General features: G+C 31.5%; 3 protein-coding genes across 4 annotated transcripts; all 3 read left to right on the top strand.

Annotated features, from left to right (window-relative positions):
- Positions 1–3,214: 3,214 nt before the first annotated feature.
- On the top strand, positions 3,215–3,910 carry LOC106385663 (proline-rich antigen homolog). Its single transcript, XM_013825570.3, has one exon. The coding sequence runs from the start codon at positions 3,363–3,365 to the stop codon at positions 3,825–3,827; it is 465 nt and encodes a 154-aa protein (XP_013681024.1). The 5' UTR covers positions 3,215–3,362; the 3' UTR covers positions 3,828–3,910.
- Positions 3,911–11,020: 7,110 nt separating this feature from the next.
- LOC106385665 (disease resistance-like protein DSC2) lies at positions 11,021–19,651 on the top strand. Of its 2 annotated transcripts, XM_048750137.1 has the most exons (6): positions 11,023–11,831; positions 12,442–13,537; positions 13,612–13,902; positions 14,195–19,178; positions 19,262–19,365; positions 19,433–19,651. In XM_048750137.1, the coding sequence occupies exons 1-4, from the start codon at positions 11,209–11,211 to the stop codon at positions 15,878–15,880; spliced, it is 3,696 nt and encodes a 1,231-aa protein (XP_048606094.1). In that variant the 5' UTR covers positions 11,023–11,208; the 3' UTR covers positions 15,881–19,178; positions 19,262–19,365; positions 19,433–19,651. The 2 variants fall into 2 exon arrangements, with proteins under 2 accessions (XP_048606095.1, XP_048606094.1); XM_048750138.1 differs by lacking the exons at positions 19,262–19,365; positions 19,433–19,651 and having other exon boundaries at positions 11,021–11,831; positions 14,195–14,843; positions 14,950–15,320.
- LOC125574954 (60S ribosomal protein L29-2-like) lies at positions 19,264–19,651 on the top strand. Its single transcript, XM_048750145.1, has 2 exons — positions 19,264–19,365; positions 19,433–19,651. The coding sequence occupies exons 1-2, from the start codon at positions 19,264–19,266 to the stop codon at positions 19,514–19,516; spliced, it is 186 nt and encodes a 61-aa protein (XP_048606102.1). The 3' UTR covers positions 19,517–19,651.
- Positions 19,652–20,426: the final 775 nt, after the last annotated feature.

Raw genomic sequence — 20,426 nt, 5'->3', positions numbered from 1 at the left:
AATTGTTTGATGGAAGGTCTGAAGGGAAGGGGAAGGAAGATAATTGGCTTAGGAAAATTGCATTATTGTATTTGTATTAGGGCTCCGATTGGTAAAGACTTTCGCTTTATGCTTTGACTTTAGAATTTTGGATGTAAAGATTTTAACTTTAAAGGTTGTGGCTGTTATTTTAAATATTTTTAAAAGTCTGATTGGTATAAAAAGCTTTACAAACTGTTACTATTATAAAATCATATATTTATATTATGAATTATGCACAAAAACTAATATAAGATCCGTACGAACGCAAAAATCTTGAAAATAAAATATGAAAAAGTATTCAGAACGATAAAATTGAATAATCAAAAATTACACTAAGCAATGGAATAAATTGAAAAAAAAATAGATGAAGTTGTTGAGTGTTTATATTAGGGGTGAGCGTTTGGGTCTCCATTTGGGTTTCGGTTCAGGTCTACTCGGGTTTCAGATTTTTGGGGGTCAAAGATTTCAGCTCCAAAATTTTAAATCCGTTCGGATATTCAATTAATTTTGGTTCGGATTTGGTACTATTTTTACAGATCGGATTCGATTCGATTCTTCGGATTCGGATTTTTGCCCAGCCCTAGTTTATATGCGTAAAAATTCTAAAACACACATCTTCTGAAATATGGAAAGGAAGTATTATGTAATTTGAAACAAGAAATTTGTGAAAATTTATCAATACAATGTATTTTATTTATTTTTGTCATAAACAATAAGAATTTATGTTTACAAAAAAAAGAAGTTGAAATTAATTTGATTTAGTTTAATTTTTATTAGATTTTAGTTTTGTTATGTTACATATTTTTATTTTATTGTTTTAGTTTTTATTAGAAAAGGAAAGAAACTTGAAAAATGCAAAAAATAAATAAAAAAATCTTCACAGCCATGTAAAGTCTCGTTTATCTGACTTTAGAACAAACAAATATTTAAGGAGTAAATAGTTAACAGTCGACGGTTGACAACTGTAGAAACCTTAGAGAAAAAAATGAAAGTAAAAGCCTGATTGGTTTTGTTTTGACTTTCACGGCTGTAGAATATCCTAAAGCCCCAACAGTCTACACGCCAATCGGAGCCTAGATCATCTGCGGATTCATGTACGTGATATTCCTTTATTATGATTAAAATTCGATGGCGACATGAGTCATCTCCAATTTGTAAGAAAAAAGGAAGCTGCATGTGAAGGAAGGGAATAAAGTGATGACTTTACTATCAACAAACAAGGAAGAATCCGATAAACATTTTGACAGCCAACACATATAGATCTTTGCTTCCCTTTACCTTTGTTTGATTCTCTCTATCTTTCTTTTTCAAAGTTCAAATCACTTCACTCCACTCCATTACATTCACACTACCTATGATAAATAAATGGAAAACGTTCGAAAGCAAAATTCAGTTTTGTCTTTGTCACTTTAGCAAAATTTGGAAGACCTTTTTCTTAAATGCAATTTAATCCTATTGGTATTTTGTTACATGATGATGACACCGTTCCTTTTGCATGAAAGTAACTTTATATGTGTAAACGAAAAACCTTTTACATCAATATAGGGTACGACTTCCATTGGCCCTATTGGTTGGCTATCGCAACTACTTTTCACTTAATTCCTTAACTCGACCAGCTAGGTCTTTATTCAAGGTGGTAGAGTTTACTTCAAATGATGGAATACTATTGATCCTAGGTGCTCGTAGTGATACGATATCATTACTCTTTCACATTGTCCTCGTTAGTAAATTATGAATAAATACATGCAATCAAATCTTTAAAAGAACAATAGAGTCAGGTATTAAGAGAAGTACTAAAGTATGTAATTTAATTTTTCTACTCTTCACACTGTTGATCTTGTGGTGGCGCTGGCCTAATTAATGCTTATTAGAGCATGTCCATTGGTAAAACTCCAATGGATATTTCACAAGTAAAACAATGAAATAAAATAATGAAATTTGAACAAAATAATGAAATTTGAACAAAAAAATAAAATTTGAACAAAAAAAAAACAATGAAATAAAATAAAATAAATAAAATAAAAAAAAGAAATAAGAGATTTCATTTAAAAACTTTTAAATAATTCAAAACTATTCTAAACATGTGTTTATTATTAAGTGGTTTGTATTATATTTAGATTAAAATTTAATTAAGTAATTATATTTTAGTAAAATATTTTACTTTTTGTTTGAGACATCTTAACAATGAAGTTGTTCTAAATGTAGCTTATCAAAAAAAAAAAAAGTTGTTCTAAGGGTGTAACTGAATTGGTATTTTTTGGAATAAAACTGTTTGGAATAGCTTATTCCAAGAGATTCCAAAGAAAATGCACCATTTAAGTGGAATTAAAAACAATTTTCATTCCATTAATTCCTGTGAGATAGGTGGAACCAAATGAAATGTAGTTATAATCCTTTCATGATAAAAAAAGAACGTGAATGACTGGAATGGAATCAAGCTAAATCAAAAATAAAAGTTTAATTAAGTTTAAATATTTTTTTAACTTATTTATCGCAGTCAGATAGTTGATTTGTTCTGGTAGATTTTTAAGGTTTGTTACTAACTAAATAATAGCAACATCTTCTTCTTATTTAAACATTAATACGTAGACTATCAAACCCACCGATCAAAATTTGCTTTCTACTAGTATGTCTTATTTCCTTTTATAATTGTTATGCTGTTTGTTTCTGAGAAAAAAAAAGTTACATTATTGTTTCTTTTTAACATTATTTAATTTAAATTAAAAATTAATTTCATTCCATTCTATTCCTTAAAAAAGTTATCATTTGTGTTATAAAAATATTTTTCTGCAATTATCCATTCCACTTATTTTATTCCATAACTTCTATCATTCCATTAGGTGGCATTCCATTTTTTTCAATTCCTTGCATTCATAGCATTCCTAAACTTGATTACCACACCCTAAATGTAACCATTTCCTAGAAGGCTAGAACCCTCGCGATTTAAACTCCAATCCATCACAATAGATGTAAAAGTAGAGTCTAATAAAAAACTAATGTATACCGTCTAAGACTAAATATTCGAATATAGTCATATGCCTACAAATGGTAGAGGCTATACGAAAATGACATATATAAAATACACATATCTTTCGAATATACAAAATAAAAATTTCTCAAAAAAAAATAAAAAAATAATTAAAAATATGAATTTCCTTGATAAAAAGAAGTACACTTACTCTAAGCCTATGAATGTGCTTCCTCTCTCTCTCTCTCTCTCTCTCTCTCTCTCTCTCTCTCTCTCTCTCTCTCTCTCTCTCTCTCTCTCTCTCTCTCTCTCTCTTATCACTTGATCTTTAATCCTCTCAATCTATCATTTGCCTTCAGCAAAACTTCTGACAATGGAAGCAATCAGATTCTCAAACTTGTCAGCTCTTCTGATACTGCTACTACTGTCACAGTCTCTCTGCGTGACGTCAAAGGACCAAACTGTTTCTTGCACAATGTGTTCCTCTTGCGACAATCCCTGTAACCCTGTCCCGACGTCTTCTCCTCCTCCTCCTCCTCCTACTCCTCCAAGATCCTCCGGCGGAAGCGGCGGCGGCTCTTATTACTATTCTCCTCCTCCTTCAAACTCAGGTGGTGGTAAATACCCTCCTCCGTACGGAGGATATGGAGACGGTGGACAAAGTTACTATTATCCGCCTGCTTCTTACGGCAACTACCCGACGCCGCCTCCACCAAATCCCATCGTTCCTTATTTTCCGTTTTACTATCACGTTCCTCCTCCGGGAGATTCTGGATCGGATCGTTTGTTGGGTTCTCTTCTCTTTGTTATTTTCTCCCTCTTGCTTTGTTATGGGTAATTATCCAATGAAACGTTGATGACAAAAAAAAAACCTTCTCTTTATTAATTTTACTTTTAACCATGCTACCACGTTTTACTTTCTGTTGACAATTTGTATTCTTATTAATTAACATCGTAATTAATCGTTGTTATATGAATCTTAGCTAAGAAAAATATTTGTATAGATGAAATATTGTAATTAGCATGTTTCCAAAACTGTTTATTTTTAATATATAAAATAAAATATTTATGAAAACTATTGAATAAGCCTAAAATTATGAAAAATGTGATAAATTAGCAAATTCACTATTCAAATAATAGTATTATTACTAGGTGACCGGTCTGCACCCTGTGCGGACATAACAAAATTAAAAATATAGAATAAATAGTATATAGTTTTAGAAGTAACGGAGTTTACATCTTAATACCACCGTCTTTGCGAGAAAGCATCAGTCATGGAGAAAAACTGATACTCAATATTTGACATGGACGAGAGGGAACAAAGTAATTTCAGTATCAAGAGGCAGTTATTATGTATATGTATAATTGTAACGTCCCAAAATAATTTGTGTGTTTAAGAAAAAAATTTCAAGAGAGATTTTATATTGTAATAAGGTAAGTCATTACAAACGAATTAAGAATTTAGAAACATTAAGGTAAATTGGCATTTAAAATTTCAATAAATGTGATAATAACTTGGGCAAAAAATGTTTAAAATAAATAAGATAATTTACATTTAAACTATTCATAAGTTATTTTGCAACTTGCACATGTCAAATCAGAAAACGACATGTGCAATAGGAAAAGAGCTGAAAAAAATGGTGATATAGCTCACCTTCCCAAAGAACATATAGAACCTCTTATTATAATTTAAAACATATGATAAGCCAATATAAATTTTTTTTATAAATTTATTCATAATTTAATAAATGATTTATAAAGCATGCATGAAATTTATTAGACATTAATAGTTATTATGTATACTTTATATAAAATCATTATATCAATTCAAATAACCATTTTTCTTTCTTATTTTATGTAATTTATAAATATATAAAAAATTTGATCACATTATTACTCCCTCATAGTTTCAACAATTAGTTACCATAAATAATTATTTCTAAAATTATGTAGATTATTTGGAAAGTGGTAATTGAATTATCCTTTCCTTTTAGATATAATTATCAAAATAAAATCTTCAAATCATCGGCCAATCAAATTATAACAATTTGAAGAGTTTATTTATGATCGACACGTAATAAAAAAATCACTTATATGACTTCTCAATCAATATGTAGTAGGTTTATATTTTTATAAATAATTTATAACATTTTATAAATTATATTTAAATTCTGATAAATTTATTCTTTAAACAACGATAAATAATTTAAAAATAATATTAATAAACATATTTGGATTTTGTTATATTTAAAATAGTTATTATATAACTATATCCAAAACAATTCATCAAGTAGAGTATAAAACTATTATAATGATCTTATATAAAATTTCGTTCATTATATTTTATAGTTTATAAATATTGAAAGTAATAAATAAAACATTATTAATCTTTCTATAATTTAGAGAATTAGTTTCCATAAATTATTATTTGTAATATTCTTTAGATTATATGACAAGTGATGTTAAATGATTTTAGACTTACCTTAAATTTGTAGATCTAAATTAAATAAATAAAAATTAAGAACAATCGACCAATTAAATTATAACAATTTCTTGAAACTTCACCTATGAGCGACACGTCACCAGAAATCACTAAAGTGACTTCTCTTTCAAAATATGGAATAAATAGTGCATAGTTTTAGAAGTAACAGATTTTATATTATCATTAATTAGAATTGTATTGTATATGTGTTGTAATTCTTTATTTTAGGTGAATAATAATATTTTTTCATAAATAATATCGAAAAATTTATGTAGACATATTAAAATAAAATATAATAAAATTGAAAATATTATCCATAAATAATATAAATTATGAAGTACGATTCTCGATAAAGAAAACAAAATCCATTAGAAACCTGCAAAAAAATTCTTAAATTTTGTAAACAATTGGACGGGTTAACATTATTTGATAGATCTATAAGTTTTTAAATTTTATTGAACAGAAAATAATATTAAATTGACATACCGTCATCGAAATAGTCGAAATACTTGATTCGTAAGCTGTGAAGGTATACCGCGCATCCGCAAAATAGTCGAAATATTAAATTGAAATAATCGAAATATTAAATTGACATACCGCGCATCCGCAAAACACTTCTCTGGAACTTCACTCGGAAATTCATCAGCTGTTCCAACAAAATTTGTTTGAAAGAAACCAATTTTGTACGGATGTGCGGTTGTCCGATAATCACCAATAGCATCGTACAATTTGAATAACTGGACGACCTTCACATCGCCCTCAGTTAGTTTCCCTTCAAATTGTTTGATGAGCTGTTCACCAACTGAAGCATGAATTCTTGTCCCCTACAAGAAGATGAGATAAAGTTATATGAGTTGGATTGAGAACAAAAGACTAAAGACGATTATGAGTTGTAAAAAATGTAGTAATCTACTTACTTCTTTATCAACGAAAACCATTTCGATGGTGTTTCTGGAATCTTTGTTGTAATTTCTCCACAAGTGAAGAATCCTAACCTCAATACGTCATGTATCTTTATATGGTTTTAATTGCCTGATAAAAGACACTCGGTTTTTGGGACCTTGAACTATTGCCATACTATTTTTAAAAAATTGATATATTCACAACACTGTATTGTATTGTATGTAAGACTTTGGGAGTATCTTTATATATAGTCGACTTTTCATAATAAATGACGTTTGAATATTTATTTTCTGCAATAAATATTGAAATAGATTAAAGAAAGATATTAACTCTACATTGTCATAAGCTGGTTTGCATTTAATATATATATCAGAACTTGCGCAAGTAATGCATATTTAAAACAAGGTAAGTCATTAAAAATGAATTAACAATTTAGAAAGATTTAAAAGTCGAATTAATGTGATACTAACTTGCGCAAGAAATGCTTATTCTCAATAAGACAATTTTATATTGTCGACCTTTCAAAAATAAATGACGTTGCTATATTTATTTTTCACAATAAATATTGAAATAGATTAAAGAAAATTATCCCCCTATTAACTATTTCACCGGGAATTTTATATTGTAATAAGGTAAGTCATTACAAACGAATTAAGAATTTAGAAACATTAAGGTAAATTGGCATTTAAAATTTTAATAAATATGATAATAACTTGGGCAAGAAATGTTTAAAATAAATAAGGTAACTTACATTTAAACTATTCATAAGTTACTTTGCAACTTGCGCAAGAAAAAAAAATTATTCATAAGTTACTTTGCAAAATAAATAAGGTAACTTACATTTAAACTATTCATAAGTTACTTTGCAACTTGCGCAAGAAAAAAAAATTATTCATAAGTTACTTTGCAAAATAAATAAGGTAACTTACATTTAAACTATTCATAAGTTATTTTAAAATTCTGATAAATTTATTCTTTAAACAACGATAAATAATTTAAAAATAATATTAATAAACATGTTTGGATTTTGTTATATTTAAAATAGTTATTATATAATTATATTCGAATACAATTCATCAAGTAGAGTATAAAACTATTATAATTATCTTATGTAAAATTTCGTTCATTATATTTTATAGTTTATAAATATTGAAAGTGATAAATAGAACATTATTAATCTTTCTATAATTTCGAGAATTAGTTTCCATAAATTGTTATTTGTAATATTTTTTAGATTATATGGCAAGTGGTGCTAAATGATTTTAGACTTAACTTAAATTTTTAGATCTAAATTAAATAAATAAAAATTAAGAACAATCGACCAATCAAATTATAACAATTAAATTGAAACTTCACCTATGAGCGACACGTCAGCAGAAATCACTAAAGTGACTTCTCTTTTAATATATAGGGGGATTATTTAAAAAGGATTCTTCTGATACATCTAAATAAGATATATAACAAAAAGGAAAATACAGGGTTGGTTATTAAGTTACAACTTATATATAATCTAACCCCTGATACGTTTAAGGGAAAGATCGAAAACCCTAAGGGGATGTTATTGGTTCTATAATTTTAATGGATTTGAAAATCCAAGCAAAATCTAGTGTTATTGGTTCTATGATTTTAAAATCTGTATTCAAATTCATTGTTATTGGTTCTATGATTTTAAAATAGATTTCAAAATTAGGTGTTATTCAAGGATTTGATTAAGCATTTGATTTGAATTTGGATTTGAATAGATTTATAAGTGTTTTAGAGAGTAAAATACAAAGAAACAAATATTGAGTTATAGCTTGTTATTTTGAATGGATTTGTCTTATAATTTTTTCTCTAACAAAAAATGTCCAATATCTCACGTATACAACAAAAATTTCAAATAATCCATGGCACTTTCATAATGCAATATTCTATTATAACACCAACTTCCATTTTTCAGTAGAATATGTCATCGTTTCTTTTTTGGTAGGAGTATGTCGTTTCTTTTGAACAAAAAGTTATATTTCCTGATTTTTTTATTTTCTATTATTTCTATATTGATTTTCCGTTTTCCATAACATGTGTCATGATTTCTATATAATCTTCATTATACATACAGAATTTTATAAACACACAAACACATAAAACCTAAAACCAGAAGCATCAATGGGAGAATCACATCAAGAAACACAAGACCCATCGCAAGAACGAGAAAAATGTTCATATATTCAATGGAGTCCTGAAGAAAATAAAACTTTGATCGATTTACTTTTAGATGTTGTTGCTTCGGGTTTGCGTGACAGTAATGGTACATTCAGCAAATTTACGGTAGAGAGACGAATTCTACCTACTCTCAATCGAATGCATGGATGCAATATACTTTGTTTTATTATAAAGCTGAATTTATTGCAAATCCATTTGATTGATTTTAATAATCCATTTATTTTGATTCTGAATTCCGTATGTTTGATTTCGAAATCTATATGTCTGATTTAAGAATCAACGGATTTCTTAAATCCTAGAAGAATTCTCAAATCCATTAAAATCATAGAACCAATAACCCCTACTAAAGCCCTCTTTGCTCATCCCTTGAGTCTGCCAATAAATCTGAGAATGGAGAGGATGATGAATAAAACAGATGTGAGGATGATGAGTAAAAGAGATGTGTTGTAAGCAGAGGAATATGGTACATGATGACTCTAGTCTCGCTCTTGGCTCTAGCCATATCAATCAATCTTCTCTGGCCAAAACATGACCCATCAAAGTCTCGGTTCTTCAAACACTGAGCCGTGAGTGCCACAACATTCTATGCAGTGATGCTCTTCAGGTATTTCTTTTTTGCCGAACCTGTCTCCCATGTCAGTACCCTTATGAAGAAGTTTCCAGATCTTTTGAACTCGCCTTTGATTTCGCGGTTAGGGAGGCGTAGTCAGAATCTGATCTCACTACTTGCCTTAGTTGTAGTCATCTATTCGCCTTTAATATACAAAGTGGGGATGCAAGAGTATGTTGTATCCGTGTCATTAGCTAACATTCTCTTTGTGATGACGCAATACTTTTTACTGTACACAGTTCGGTAACAAAACGAAACAATATTTACAATACTCACGTCCTACCAAACATCAAAACATTTACACGAATTATCCTCGAGGACAAAAGATGCAATGCCTCGCTAATCCCAAGAGCTCTAGGTTAGGCCAATCACATCCCTCTGAAAGCCATGGGTTACTCATCCACCATGTGATCGTATCTTCTTCTTTTGTTTAACTTTCCTTTTAAGATTTAACTTCAGCTATGACTTATGCGTCTCCTAAACAATGTGAAAACTAGGTAGGCGCAGGATAAATATTATATAAATTAGTTTTACGTATTACATGTTTTTTACATATTATTAAATAATACATATATATTGATAATTAAAAACTCAGTAAATATTACGTATATGATTAAATTGGTGCAAACACATAAATAAATTTTATTAATTCAAACAAACACTTTTTCTATTTTATATGATATAAAATTAAGTTTTAATGATATTAACATAGATATATAGTACATTTTTAATTTTTAATATTGATACCTGTTAAATAATATTTTATACTCGTATTGTTTTTTGATCATTTGTATTTTCTGTAACAAAAATTTTGAATTACCGATAACAATTTTTTGTGGGATGTTTAATAGTTTTAGTCATTTATAATTTTTAAAACATTATGAAAAGTTTTAAAACTAAATATTAAGTTGTCAATATTTGTTCAAATTTTTTATCAAACGAAAAATCAAAGTAACTTTCGAAATTAAAATACATATGTTATATGGTACATAATTTATTTTAAAAAATATTAATATTTATTAAATGAGACTTCTTATTATATAATTTTGTAATCATTTATATCTTGTTATAACAAAAAATTAAACCATGAAAAATTCAATGTGAGATTTTTGACAACTTTAGTCATTTATATTCATTTTTAAAATTTCAAAATATAACATATACAGAAAAATATAAATTTTTACTATATTAATGTGGTTGTTTAATTTATTTTAATATGTTAAATTTAAAAAATGATAGAAAATAGAATAATTTTTATCAAATCTTTATTATTTAAAATCATTAATTATCATATATATTTTATCCACATTTGGTAATTCTGTTATTTTTATTTAAGGAAACAATGAAGAACATTAATAATTAATTTATGATTAGTTTAATAAAAAGTTTATTGTATATTTTAATGGACCAACATATCTTTCTAAAGATTCTAAAAATGATTGTGGTGATAACACGTGGCTACAAAAAATGTTATAATGCTTCTCTTTTTAATATATAGGAGATATTAGCCGGTTAGCACGTGAGAGTAATGGGGTTTGTTATGGTCCCGGCAAGCCCAACCCAACATAAATTCGGTATGCAAAGATCAAAAGTGGTTCAAGATCATATAATGGGGTTCTTGTCTTTTTACAACTTTTAAAGGATGGAGTCAAATTCTGTTTTCAGTCAATGTTTTGACTTTCTTACCACTCACAAACCTTGATGCCCAAGTTGTCTTAGTCTACAGAAAATATATTAAAACTTCCTGGAAATGTCCCAGTGGCAAAGAAAGACTTATATGATGGTGCGAACGTACTTACCTTGAAAGGTTCTCAGATGTCCCAAAGTTTCTGTGGAAAGATAGCTTTTTGGGATAAGAAAACTGCACGAAGCTTCCTGCCTTGCTGATATTAATAAAGTCAGTCAATGGAGTCATTAGTCATCGCTCTGTGTTACACACAATATAAACATAACTTCTTAGTTAATCATTTCACATTTTAAAACCATTCCTTCTGATCTTGATCCTCTCTCTCTACCATACTAATGGATTCTCCTAGTTTATATCCTGCAATAGGCTTCTTGACGCTTTTGGTTACAACGTTTCTTATGGCTTATAGAAGATACAAACTCCATCAAAATAAAGATTTAATAGCTTCTTCCTTGTCTCCTTCCCCACGTTCATCTTCTTTGTCTCCTTCCTCTCTTCCATCTTCTGTGTCCCGAAACTGGAGACACCAAGTCTTTCCTAGCTTCCGTGGTGAAGATGTCCGCAGAGGCTTTCTCAGCCACATTCAAAAAGAATTCGAAAGAAAGGGAATCACCCTATTCATTGATAACGATATCGACAGGAGTAAGTCCATTGGTCCTGAGCTCATAGAAGCTATAAGAAGATCAAAGATATCAGTTGTCCTTATCTCCAAAAACTACGCTTCTTCAACATGGTGTTTGAATGAGTTGGTGGAGATCATCAAGTGCAGGAAAGAGCTGGATCAAATAGTGATGATCATATTCTATGAAGTGGATCCATCTGATGTAAAGAAGCAGTCTGGAGAATTTGGAAATGTCTTCGAGAAAACTTGTGTGGAGAAAACAGTGGAGGACGTTGCAAGATGGAGAGAAGCTCTAGAGGAAGTGGCCAAGATCGCTGGCTACGACTCAAGGAGCTGGTTAGTCATCTTGATACCTTCTCATGTTTCTAAATTAATAATATTAGGACTATAATATTTTATAAATTTATTAATTTACAAAAAATTATTTGTAGTTTTTTTATTCTACAATATATTTTTATAAAATAAGACAAACAATTGATTTAAATTTTAGAAATCTAACTTTAAATTATTTTTATTTTGTGTATATGAAATAGGTTTCATAGAATTTAAATGTATTTTTAGATATAGTTTTATTGAATATTATCAAAATATAATGAAGTGTTAGAGAAAAAATAGAGATAAGCTCAATTGTGACTATAAAACAAACAATACATTGTTTTGTTTGTACTTACATAAACTGTATAAATAAATTATTAATTTATGATTTTGATGAGATCACATATTTACAAAAGATTTTCTATAAAATTATTATCTTATTATCTTATTGATTTGTATTATATTTTGAATACCGATGAAATTTATTAATTTATCAAATATTAATTTATAGAGTTTTTACCGTATAGTATAGTTTAAAATCAATTAACACTAGTACTGCATTTTAGTTTAAGGAATGTTTCTAGGTAGAGGTAGTTAATGAAGCAAATGTGATTGGTCTCTCATTTGTTAGGAACAATGAAGCGGACATGATCGAGAAAGTTGCTAAAGATGTTTCAAACATGTTAAATGTTGCTGCACCCTCAAGTGGTTTAGATGAATTAGTTGGCATTGAGTCTCACATCACGGAGATAAGTTCAGTTTTGTCCTTAGCCTCAGATGAAGTGAGGATGGTTGGAATCTGGGGTCCTGCAGGGATTGGAAAAACCACCATTGCCAGAACTTTGTTCAGCATAATCTCTCATGACTTTACACACACTGCTTTTGTGGAGAGTACAAAGAGAGGGTACAATGATGATACTGCGTTCAAGTTGCATTTACAAGAACAGCTTCTGTCTAAGACCTTAGATCATAAGGATCTGAAGATAGATCACTTGGGTGTGGCTGAAGCACGGCTGAAAGACAAGAAAGTACTTGTGGTTCTTGATGATGTTGAAGAAGCAATGCAGCTACAGGCCATGGCTTGTAAAACTCAGTGGTTTGGCTGCGGAAGCAGGATTATCATTACAACAAAGGATATCAAAGTTCTAAAGGCACATGGGATCAACCATGTTTACCATGTTGGTTATCCACGTTGGTCTGAAGCTCTTGAGATCCTTTGTCTGTCTGCTTTTGTTCAGAAGTCTCCCTATGCTGGTTTCGAGGAGCTCACCATGGAAGTTGTAAGCCTTGCAGGTAAGCTTCCTTTAGGTCTAAGTGTGTTTGGTTCATATATGCGAGGAATGTCCAAAGATGAGTGGACACATGCACTTCCTAGACTAAGGACAAGCTTGGATGGAAACATTGAGAAAGTATTAAGGCTCAGCTATGATGCTTTATGCGATAAAGATAAAACTCTGTTTCTTCATATAGCATGTTTTTTCAAACATGAGAAAGCTAAAGACATGTTAGAGTGTCTTGAGGAGAGTGACTTGGACGTCAAGCATGGGCTTCAGGTCTTAACTGAGAGATCTCTCGTATCTATCAACAGAGTAGATTACTTGCTGATGCATAGTTTATTACAACAAATGGGTAAAGAAATCATCGGCAAAGAAGACATAAATGAGCCTAAGAGACGTAGATTCTTGATGGATGCTCATGATATTTGTGACGTGCTCTCAGACACTACAGTAAGTTTTTAACAGTCTTTCTTGGCCTTTGCTATCATTTGATAAACTAAACCATATGTGTTTTGTTTCTTCAGGTCTCTGGAGCTGTTCTAGGCATAGATCTTGACATAAATGCAGTCAAGGAAGAGCTAAGCCTTGACGAGAGAGCCTTTGAAGGAATGTCTCGTCTTCAGTTCTTAAGAGTCTACAATGACAACAAACTGATCTTACCAAGGGGTCTGAACAACCTGCCTCGTAAGCTTAGATTATTACATTGGTACAGGTTTCCCATGAGTTTTTTGCCTTGTGAGTTTCGTGCCGAGTTTCTTGTAAACCTTAAGATGCAACACAGCCACCTTGAGAAGCTGTGGGAAGGAACTCCAGCTGTAAGTACTACTAGCTTTCATAATAAACATACTTTGTGTCAACTTAGATGGCTTCCAACTTAAGATCCGATCCCTTCCAACTTGGGCCAACTTTGGATCGTATTGATGTAGATCGGGTTGGATTGTATGGATCGGGCTCTGATCTCATTTTAAGTTAGATGAGTTTCCAACTTAAAAACAATTGACCAATCTCTCTTATATATTACTTAAGATCTCTTCCAACTTCCTATATGAGATATTTTGTCTTTAATACTTTGTGTGCTAATCTAATTCTTAAACATTTTCTGTGCAGCCGCTCAGGTGCCTGAAGAGGATGGATCTGTCTTACTCCTATCACTTGAGAAAGGTCCCTGATCTATCAAATGCCACTAATCTTGAGGCATTGATACTCACTGGTTGCAGAAATCTGGAGGAGCTTCCCTCTTCTGTTAAGAACCTCGAGAGTTTAGTTGAGTTGAGGTTAGAAGGATGTCCAACGCCAAAGGATCTTTCTGCCAAAATCAGCTTGTGGAAGTCTCCTTCTCAAATCCAGGTCTTTGAGTGCTCAGGGTTGAGAGTCCTTCGTGATGGGGACACAACAGGTCTAACATTATCTCTGAGTGATGAGGTGATAAAAAAAATGCCTTCATGGATCAAGCTTTTGTCACATGTTCGTACAATAGCATTGAGGAAGTGTCATAGCCTCAAGGTGTTCCCTAGAGTTCCTAATAGCATTCAGGCGCTGGACTTAAGCGAGACAGGAATACAAGAAGTTCCTGCATGGATCAAGAATCTCTCACGTCTTACAAGTCTAAGTATGTTGGGATGCAAGAAGCTGAAGATCATTCCGACAAACATCAACATGGCATCTCTGTCTTCTCTTAATCTCAGCCACTGCACAAGATTGAAAACGTTTCCGGAGATTTCTACAAGACTTGAGCGTCTCAATCTGGAAAACACTGGTATAGAAAAAGTTCCTTTATCAATAAGTTCTTGGCTCTATCTTGTTGATTTGAGCATGAGAGGTTGCAAAAGCCTGAAGGTGTTCTCAAACGTTCCTGATGACAGCATGGAAGTGTTGGACTTGTGTGGTGAAGAAGAAGAAGAAGACCGGTCTTTTCATCTTGAGCTTAATGGGTGCAAGAATCTTGTCTCACTCCACCAACTTCCAGGTTCCCTCATATACCTAGATGCATGTAACTGTGAGTTGCTGGAGACAGTAGATGGTTTCTTTTACAATCCACAAGTCAATGTCCATTTTGACAACTGCTTGAAACTGAATGAAGAAGCGAGAGAACTTATACAGACTTCAGCTTCAAGTCTTGCTGTCTTACCCGGTGGGGAAGTGCCTTCGTACTTCCACCATCAATGTACCGGAAGTTCTCTAACAATCCCTTTCATCAAAGATAGGGACATTCCTGATAACTTGCGGTTCAAGGCTTGTGTTTTGCTGAGCTCTTTCTCTGGCACACCAAGGACGTTTGGTGTATCTTGGTGCATTTTTGACACACGCAAGGCTGATCCAGTAGGTCATGGTTTGTGCTTTTTTGCAAAGGAGAAACTTGTGAGAGATCATTTGTTTACATTCGAGGGTTCTTTCTCTTTGGAAAAAGACAAGGATCATGGAGAAGTGGTGGAGCTTTGGTTGGTTTTTCAAATTGTAAATGAGCAGAGAATGAAGGGGTCTTGGAAATGGGAAAGCGTGGAATCTGATTCTCAGAAGTTGAGGATAATGGGATGCGGTGTGAGATTCTTGGATGTTCTTGGAGATATGGGTGGTTCAAGCTATCAAGTAGAAGAAAAAACTAGAAAAGTAAAGAAAGCAAATCCTTTTGAGAAGAAAAAAAAAAGAAAGAGAAAGAAGAAAGTGAATCCAGTTCCCTTTAAGGACAATGAAAAAGGTTCTGAAGATCTTTCAGATACAGATTCAGGGTCAGGATACAACAACAGCTTACTATCCATTGTCCCCCGACTTCCTCTTATAGTACATTATAACTGACATGTATAGTAAAATGTATATGTTAAGGCCAAACAAAAGCAACAAGAGAATAGGTTCAATGCTTTAAAACAGAGGAACCTTGCTGTTAAAAGAGGAGTTAAGAGCATGTTTAATGGAGGGTTCTTAGGGTGGAGTTCTTAGCGGAATGTAAGAACTTCACTCTAAGAACCCGTCTCTTAATTTTTAAATATCTTATTTAAGAACCGGTTCTTAACTTTTTTAGTAAAAAGTTAAGAGACGGTTTTTTATATTCCGATAAGAACCCCAACCTAAAAATCCCCCAATAAACATGCTCTAAGGGACTACTACTAAAGTCTGATAAAGAAATAGACATTAGAGTTAAGAACATAAGTAAAGAAGCAGAAGATAGTTAAGTGGCTTTAGGTGCAAACTTCATAGCATCATTAGTAACAGGTTTTTTAAACTCAGTCTCTCAACTTATAATTAAAATTAAAAGCGTAAAAATTTGGTGGATAGAGACATGTGTAAATCAAGTCCCTTAAAAAAGTAAATTTCTTAAATAATTTGTATTCATTTTTCTAGTGTTTATTTTTATTTTGTTTTTAAATTTATATTAATTATATTTTGATAAACTCTTATAATTGGGACTGCTGTGTATGCCTTTATAGTTTTGGCATATTGTATACTTTGTACTACTTGCTATATGATTCAGTAGATGTTTACATAATTTAGATGCTTTCGAATTCAACATTAAGACCAAACATGCTTTCTGATCATCTCTTAAGTACCTGCTCACAACATCTAAATGGTTTAGAACCTAGATTCATCTCTTTGTGATTATTGGTATGTTGAGGGTGTTTGTGATCTTTCTAAACCGCTTTGAAACAGTTGCTATAAATGGATATGCAACCAAAACCTTCTTATTTGGCTATCTTCATCTGCTATCCCTATGTAAACTTTATGGGATTGAAGATAAGATTTACATATTTGATAGTGTGTTCGCTCTATCTGTGATGATATTGCTACACTAGTTAACTTATGCACTATCAAACATAGGTAGAATACTTTTCACATATCTCAATGCTCGTCTTTGTCGCATTACGATTCTTGAAATTGCCATTTGAGAGAATGACTGTAGCTCATGCTAGCGGTCAGAGGCCAATTAACTATGGTGTTGTAGAGTGATGTCCAATTGCATGTCTTGTGGTGGATACCCAAAATAAATGAAATGAGGACTTTGTTTCATCGATAGTTTGTTTTTAAGCTGTTTGTAATAATGTTGTTTTTGTTTTTAAGTTGTTGTGTGTAATAAGGTTGTTTCCATGAATGGTTATATTTATTGAGTTTTAAGTAGTTTGGATTGTATGCATGTTTATGTTTCAGATCATTTGTGAGTATTTTGTGCAATGTTAAGATTTTTTTAACTTCATTTTGGTTATTTGTTGTTCATTCAGACTAATGAACTAAGACAAGAAAAAAAACAATTGAATCTCAAATATAACGATTAACGAGTGAAGAAGGTGACACCAATCAAGATGTTGATGTAACGAAACAACTTGATAAAGGAGTTGAAGTTACACTTCAAAGTGAAGAAGAAGCTGAAAACACACCACAAGAAAATGGGAATGGTCATGAAGGAAATGGCAATTAGGAAGAAGAATAAGAAGAACAAGAATACATTAAGTACCAAAAATAAGAGAAGCAATATAAATAATTTGATCTGCTTGACTCGATCATGTTTGGAATTATGATCAAACTTCTTTTTCTTATCTAAGCTATATTAATTTGCTTATTTAACACTTTTCTTTTTATTTAAAAAAAACAACTTCATAAACTTCACAATTGCATAATAGAATGGTGTAGAGCTGGTGAACATATATTTGTTTTTCTTTTCCGAAAGTTTATTCTAACTAAATAAGTGAGTTATGGTTTTCATTTTCTGGTGCACATCGTCTTATAGTAAGAGCGGACTCATTATTTGGGGAACTTATGATTAGTCAGTCACCAATCATCAACTTTGTCTGATGGAGTCATTGTTCTATTAGTCAAAAATCATAGTAAAAGTAAATAATGATATAATATGATTGTAACAATCCTCTCACTGACAGCTTTATATGCATTGCATGCAACCCATGTAAATTACTTGTTAACTCGTTTACAAGATATCCCTCAGATACAAATTTATGGTTGAGATATAACAACAGCTTCCTCTCATTCGTAACATATCGTAAGGGGTATGTATAGTATATGTTAAGGCCAGACAAAAGCAACAAGAGAATATTGTCACTGCGTTAAAATAGAGGAAACTGTGGCTACTACAAAAGGCTGATAAAGAAAGAGTCATCGGAGTTGAGAAGAGAAGTAAAGAAGCAGAAGATAGGTAAGTGGTTTTTTAGGTGCAAACTTTTAGTTTAGCATCTTTGTACACATAGTACTACTACTCGTTATAGGATCCATTAGATGTCTAAATAACTTACATTCTTAGATGCTTTCAACCAAACAGGCTTTCTGAAACATATGTCCTTATATACAGGGCCGGCTCAAACGTTTTACAGACCCCGGGGCAAAACTAAAAAAGTGACCCTTAACATGTGAAACTGTAATGTTGATATCGTAGCTACTAAGTAATATAAAACAATTTTTTTTTGGAAATATAAACATAACCATAAAATTAAAACAGTCTTGATTCTTTTATAGCTTTTCTTGAGAATGAGATGATTTGCTTTCAAAAAAACCTTCATAATATAACATGTTCTCCCGAATCTGAAAAAGAAAAAAAAAGCAGCAGTCATCCTAAAAAGAAATGCAATCATAAGAAACGTTTTTTCGAGCTTTACTCAATGCAAAGTCATGGATAACAGTTTCAAAATCAATGCTTTCTAGAATATTCTTTTCAATGCATAAAATAGCTAAACCATTCAACACTTTCACATTTCATGGATAACAGTTTCAAAATCAACACTTTTACATTTCATTTGTACTAATCGTAATGCTTTAATGATCATCTATTCTAGACTTCTAGTATATCTTTAATGTATATCAGTTAATTCTATTCAAAGTTTGCATTCCAAGTTACTGTTAATAGTTTTTGATCAAAAAAAAAAGTTACTGTTAATAGTCAAACTTGATGGTTTTTCCAGATATATCATGATTTTGGGTTCATTTGGTAGGCTTAATATAAATGAAAGCAGGGCCCAAATATGTATTTGTGGCCCATACGATATATTAGGGCCATTTTAGTCATTTAAACTTCACTATAAATTCAACAAGAAGCTAGGGTTTTGTTGTATTTGTATCGCCGTAAGCAACTCTAGCCGAGCAGATCTATCCGACGCAGGTTAGCCACTTCTCTCCGACGATACTTCTCTCTCTTTCTTCTTGTTTTTCGTTCGTGGTTTGATTGAATAGTTTTCTACACAGAGATGGCGAAGTCAAAGAATCACACAGCGCATAACCAGTCTGCTAAGGCACACAAGAACGGAATCAAGAAGCCTAGGAGGCACCGTCACACTCCCACCAGAGGAGTAAGTCTTTCATCACAGCTCAAAACCTAACGTTCCAGATTTTGATTTTGATGAAATGTTGTTACAGATGGACCCTAAGTTCTTGAGGAACCAGAGGTACGCGAGGAAGCACAACGTTCAGAGCGGCGAGAATGCTAGCGTTGAGGGATAAGCTTTTTATTTTTGTCTGAGAATACATTTTGAGGTTTTTTTTTTTATGAAGTTGAGACTGTTTCAGTTCTATTTTTGATTATGTTTATGTATCCTTGATTTAATATCATTTTCTCTTATATTTTGCATTTCTTGATTTGGTTTAGCTTGTTTAATGGTGTAGACTGTTTCAGACCCCGTCTCCATGTCTAGGGAATCTATATGATTGGTTCGTATTAAACAATGCATGTTATGTTTCTAGGTTTTGCTTGCATGAGAGTAATGGGTATTTAACTTTTGACACTCCTTTTGTCTCCTTGTTTTAGTTGTATATATCTCTAAGAGGCTTAAGATTTGCTAAACTTCTATATTCGTTTTCTCTAGTTTAAGCTGGTGTATAAATGTGACCACATAGCTGATGGACCATTGACACTGTTTGGAGCCCTTTATTGTTTGTTTTGTGAATGGAAACCGTGTGTGAATATCAAAGCGTGCCATCGTCTCTAATCTTAGTATGCCTAATTAGTTAAAATGCCATTTATAATAGTTTTTAAGTATATTGATGAAAATAAATCCATGGCGAGAAGTAAATTAAATTAATTTTTGATTATTTTCTCCTCAATTTTCGACTTACTTATAACATGAAGATCACACTGTATCGAATAAGAAACCCGTAGTTAAAAATGTGATTAGACGTAGTGTTTGGGATAAACCATGGTGGATTTGTTAAAATCCTGGCTATAATTGGTGATTATGTCAGAAATAAAAATCGTAATTATTGTAAAAGAAAAGAAATAATTTGTAATGATTATGACGAAAGAACCCCTTCTCAGTGCACGAGAAGTATACACAGCTCGTGCCGTGTGATTTCGATTCCTCGCCTCTCCTTTTTATTGCGCTTTTGGACCGATCTACCAACTACCTAAAGCCAC

The sequence above is a fragment of the Brassica napus genome, chromosome C3 (genome assembly GCF_020379485.1).
Source record: "Brassica napus cultivar Da-Ae chromosome C3, Da-Ae, whole genome shotgun sequence".
Classification (NCBI taxonomy): domain Eukaryota; kingdom Viridiplantae; phylum Streptophyta; class Magnoliopsida; order Brassicales; family Brassicaceae; genus Brassica; species Brassica napus.
The sequence above is the reverse complement of the archived record's forward strand: the minus strand, read 5'-3'. Positions and strand labels throughout refer to the sequence as shown.

What these genes read in the sequence shown, in the direction of transcription:
- LOC106385665 (XM_048750137.1), top strand. Translation starts at nt 11,209, where the DNA reads ATGGATTCTCCTAGTTTATATCCTGCAATAGGCTTCTTGACGCTTTTG. An exon ending in ACGTGCTCTCAGACACTACA is followed by an intron (nt 13,538 to 13,611) that starts GTAAGTTTTTAA and finishes TTGTTTCTTCAG; the next exon opens with GTCTCTGGAGCTGTTCTAGG. An exon ending in TGTGGGAAGGAACTCCAGCT is followed by an intron (nt 13,903 to 14,194) that starts GTAAGTACTACT and finishes TTTTCTGTGCAG; the next exon opens with CCGCTCAGGTGCCTGAAGAG.
- LOC125574954 (XM_048750145.1), top strand. Translation starts at nt 19,264, where the DNA reads ATGGCGAAGTCAAAGAATCACACAGCGCATAACCAGTCTGCTAAGGCA. An exon ending in GTCACACTCCCACCAGAGGA is followed by an intron (nt 19,366 to 19,432) that starts GTAAGTCTTTCA and finishes ATGTTGTTACAG; the next exon opens with ATGGACCCTAAGTTCTTGAG.
- LOC106385663 (XM_013825570.3), top strand. Translation starts at nt 3,363, where the DNA reads ATGGAAGCAATCAGATTCTCAAACTTGTCAGCTCTTCTGATACTGCTA.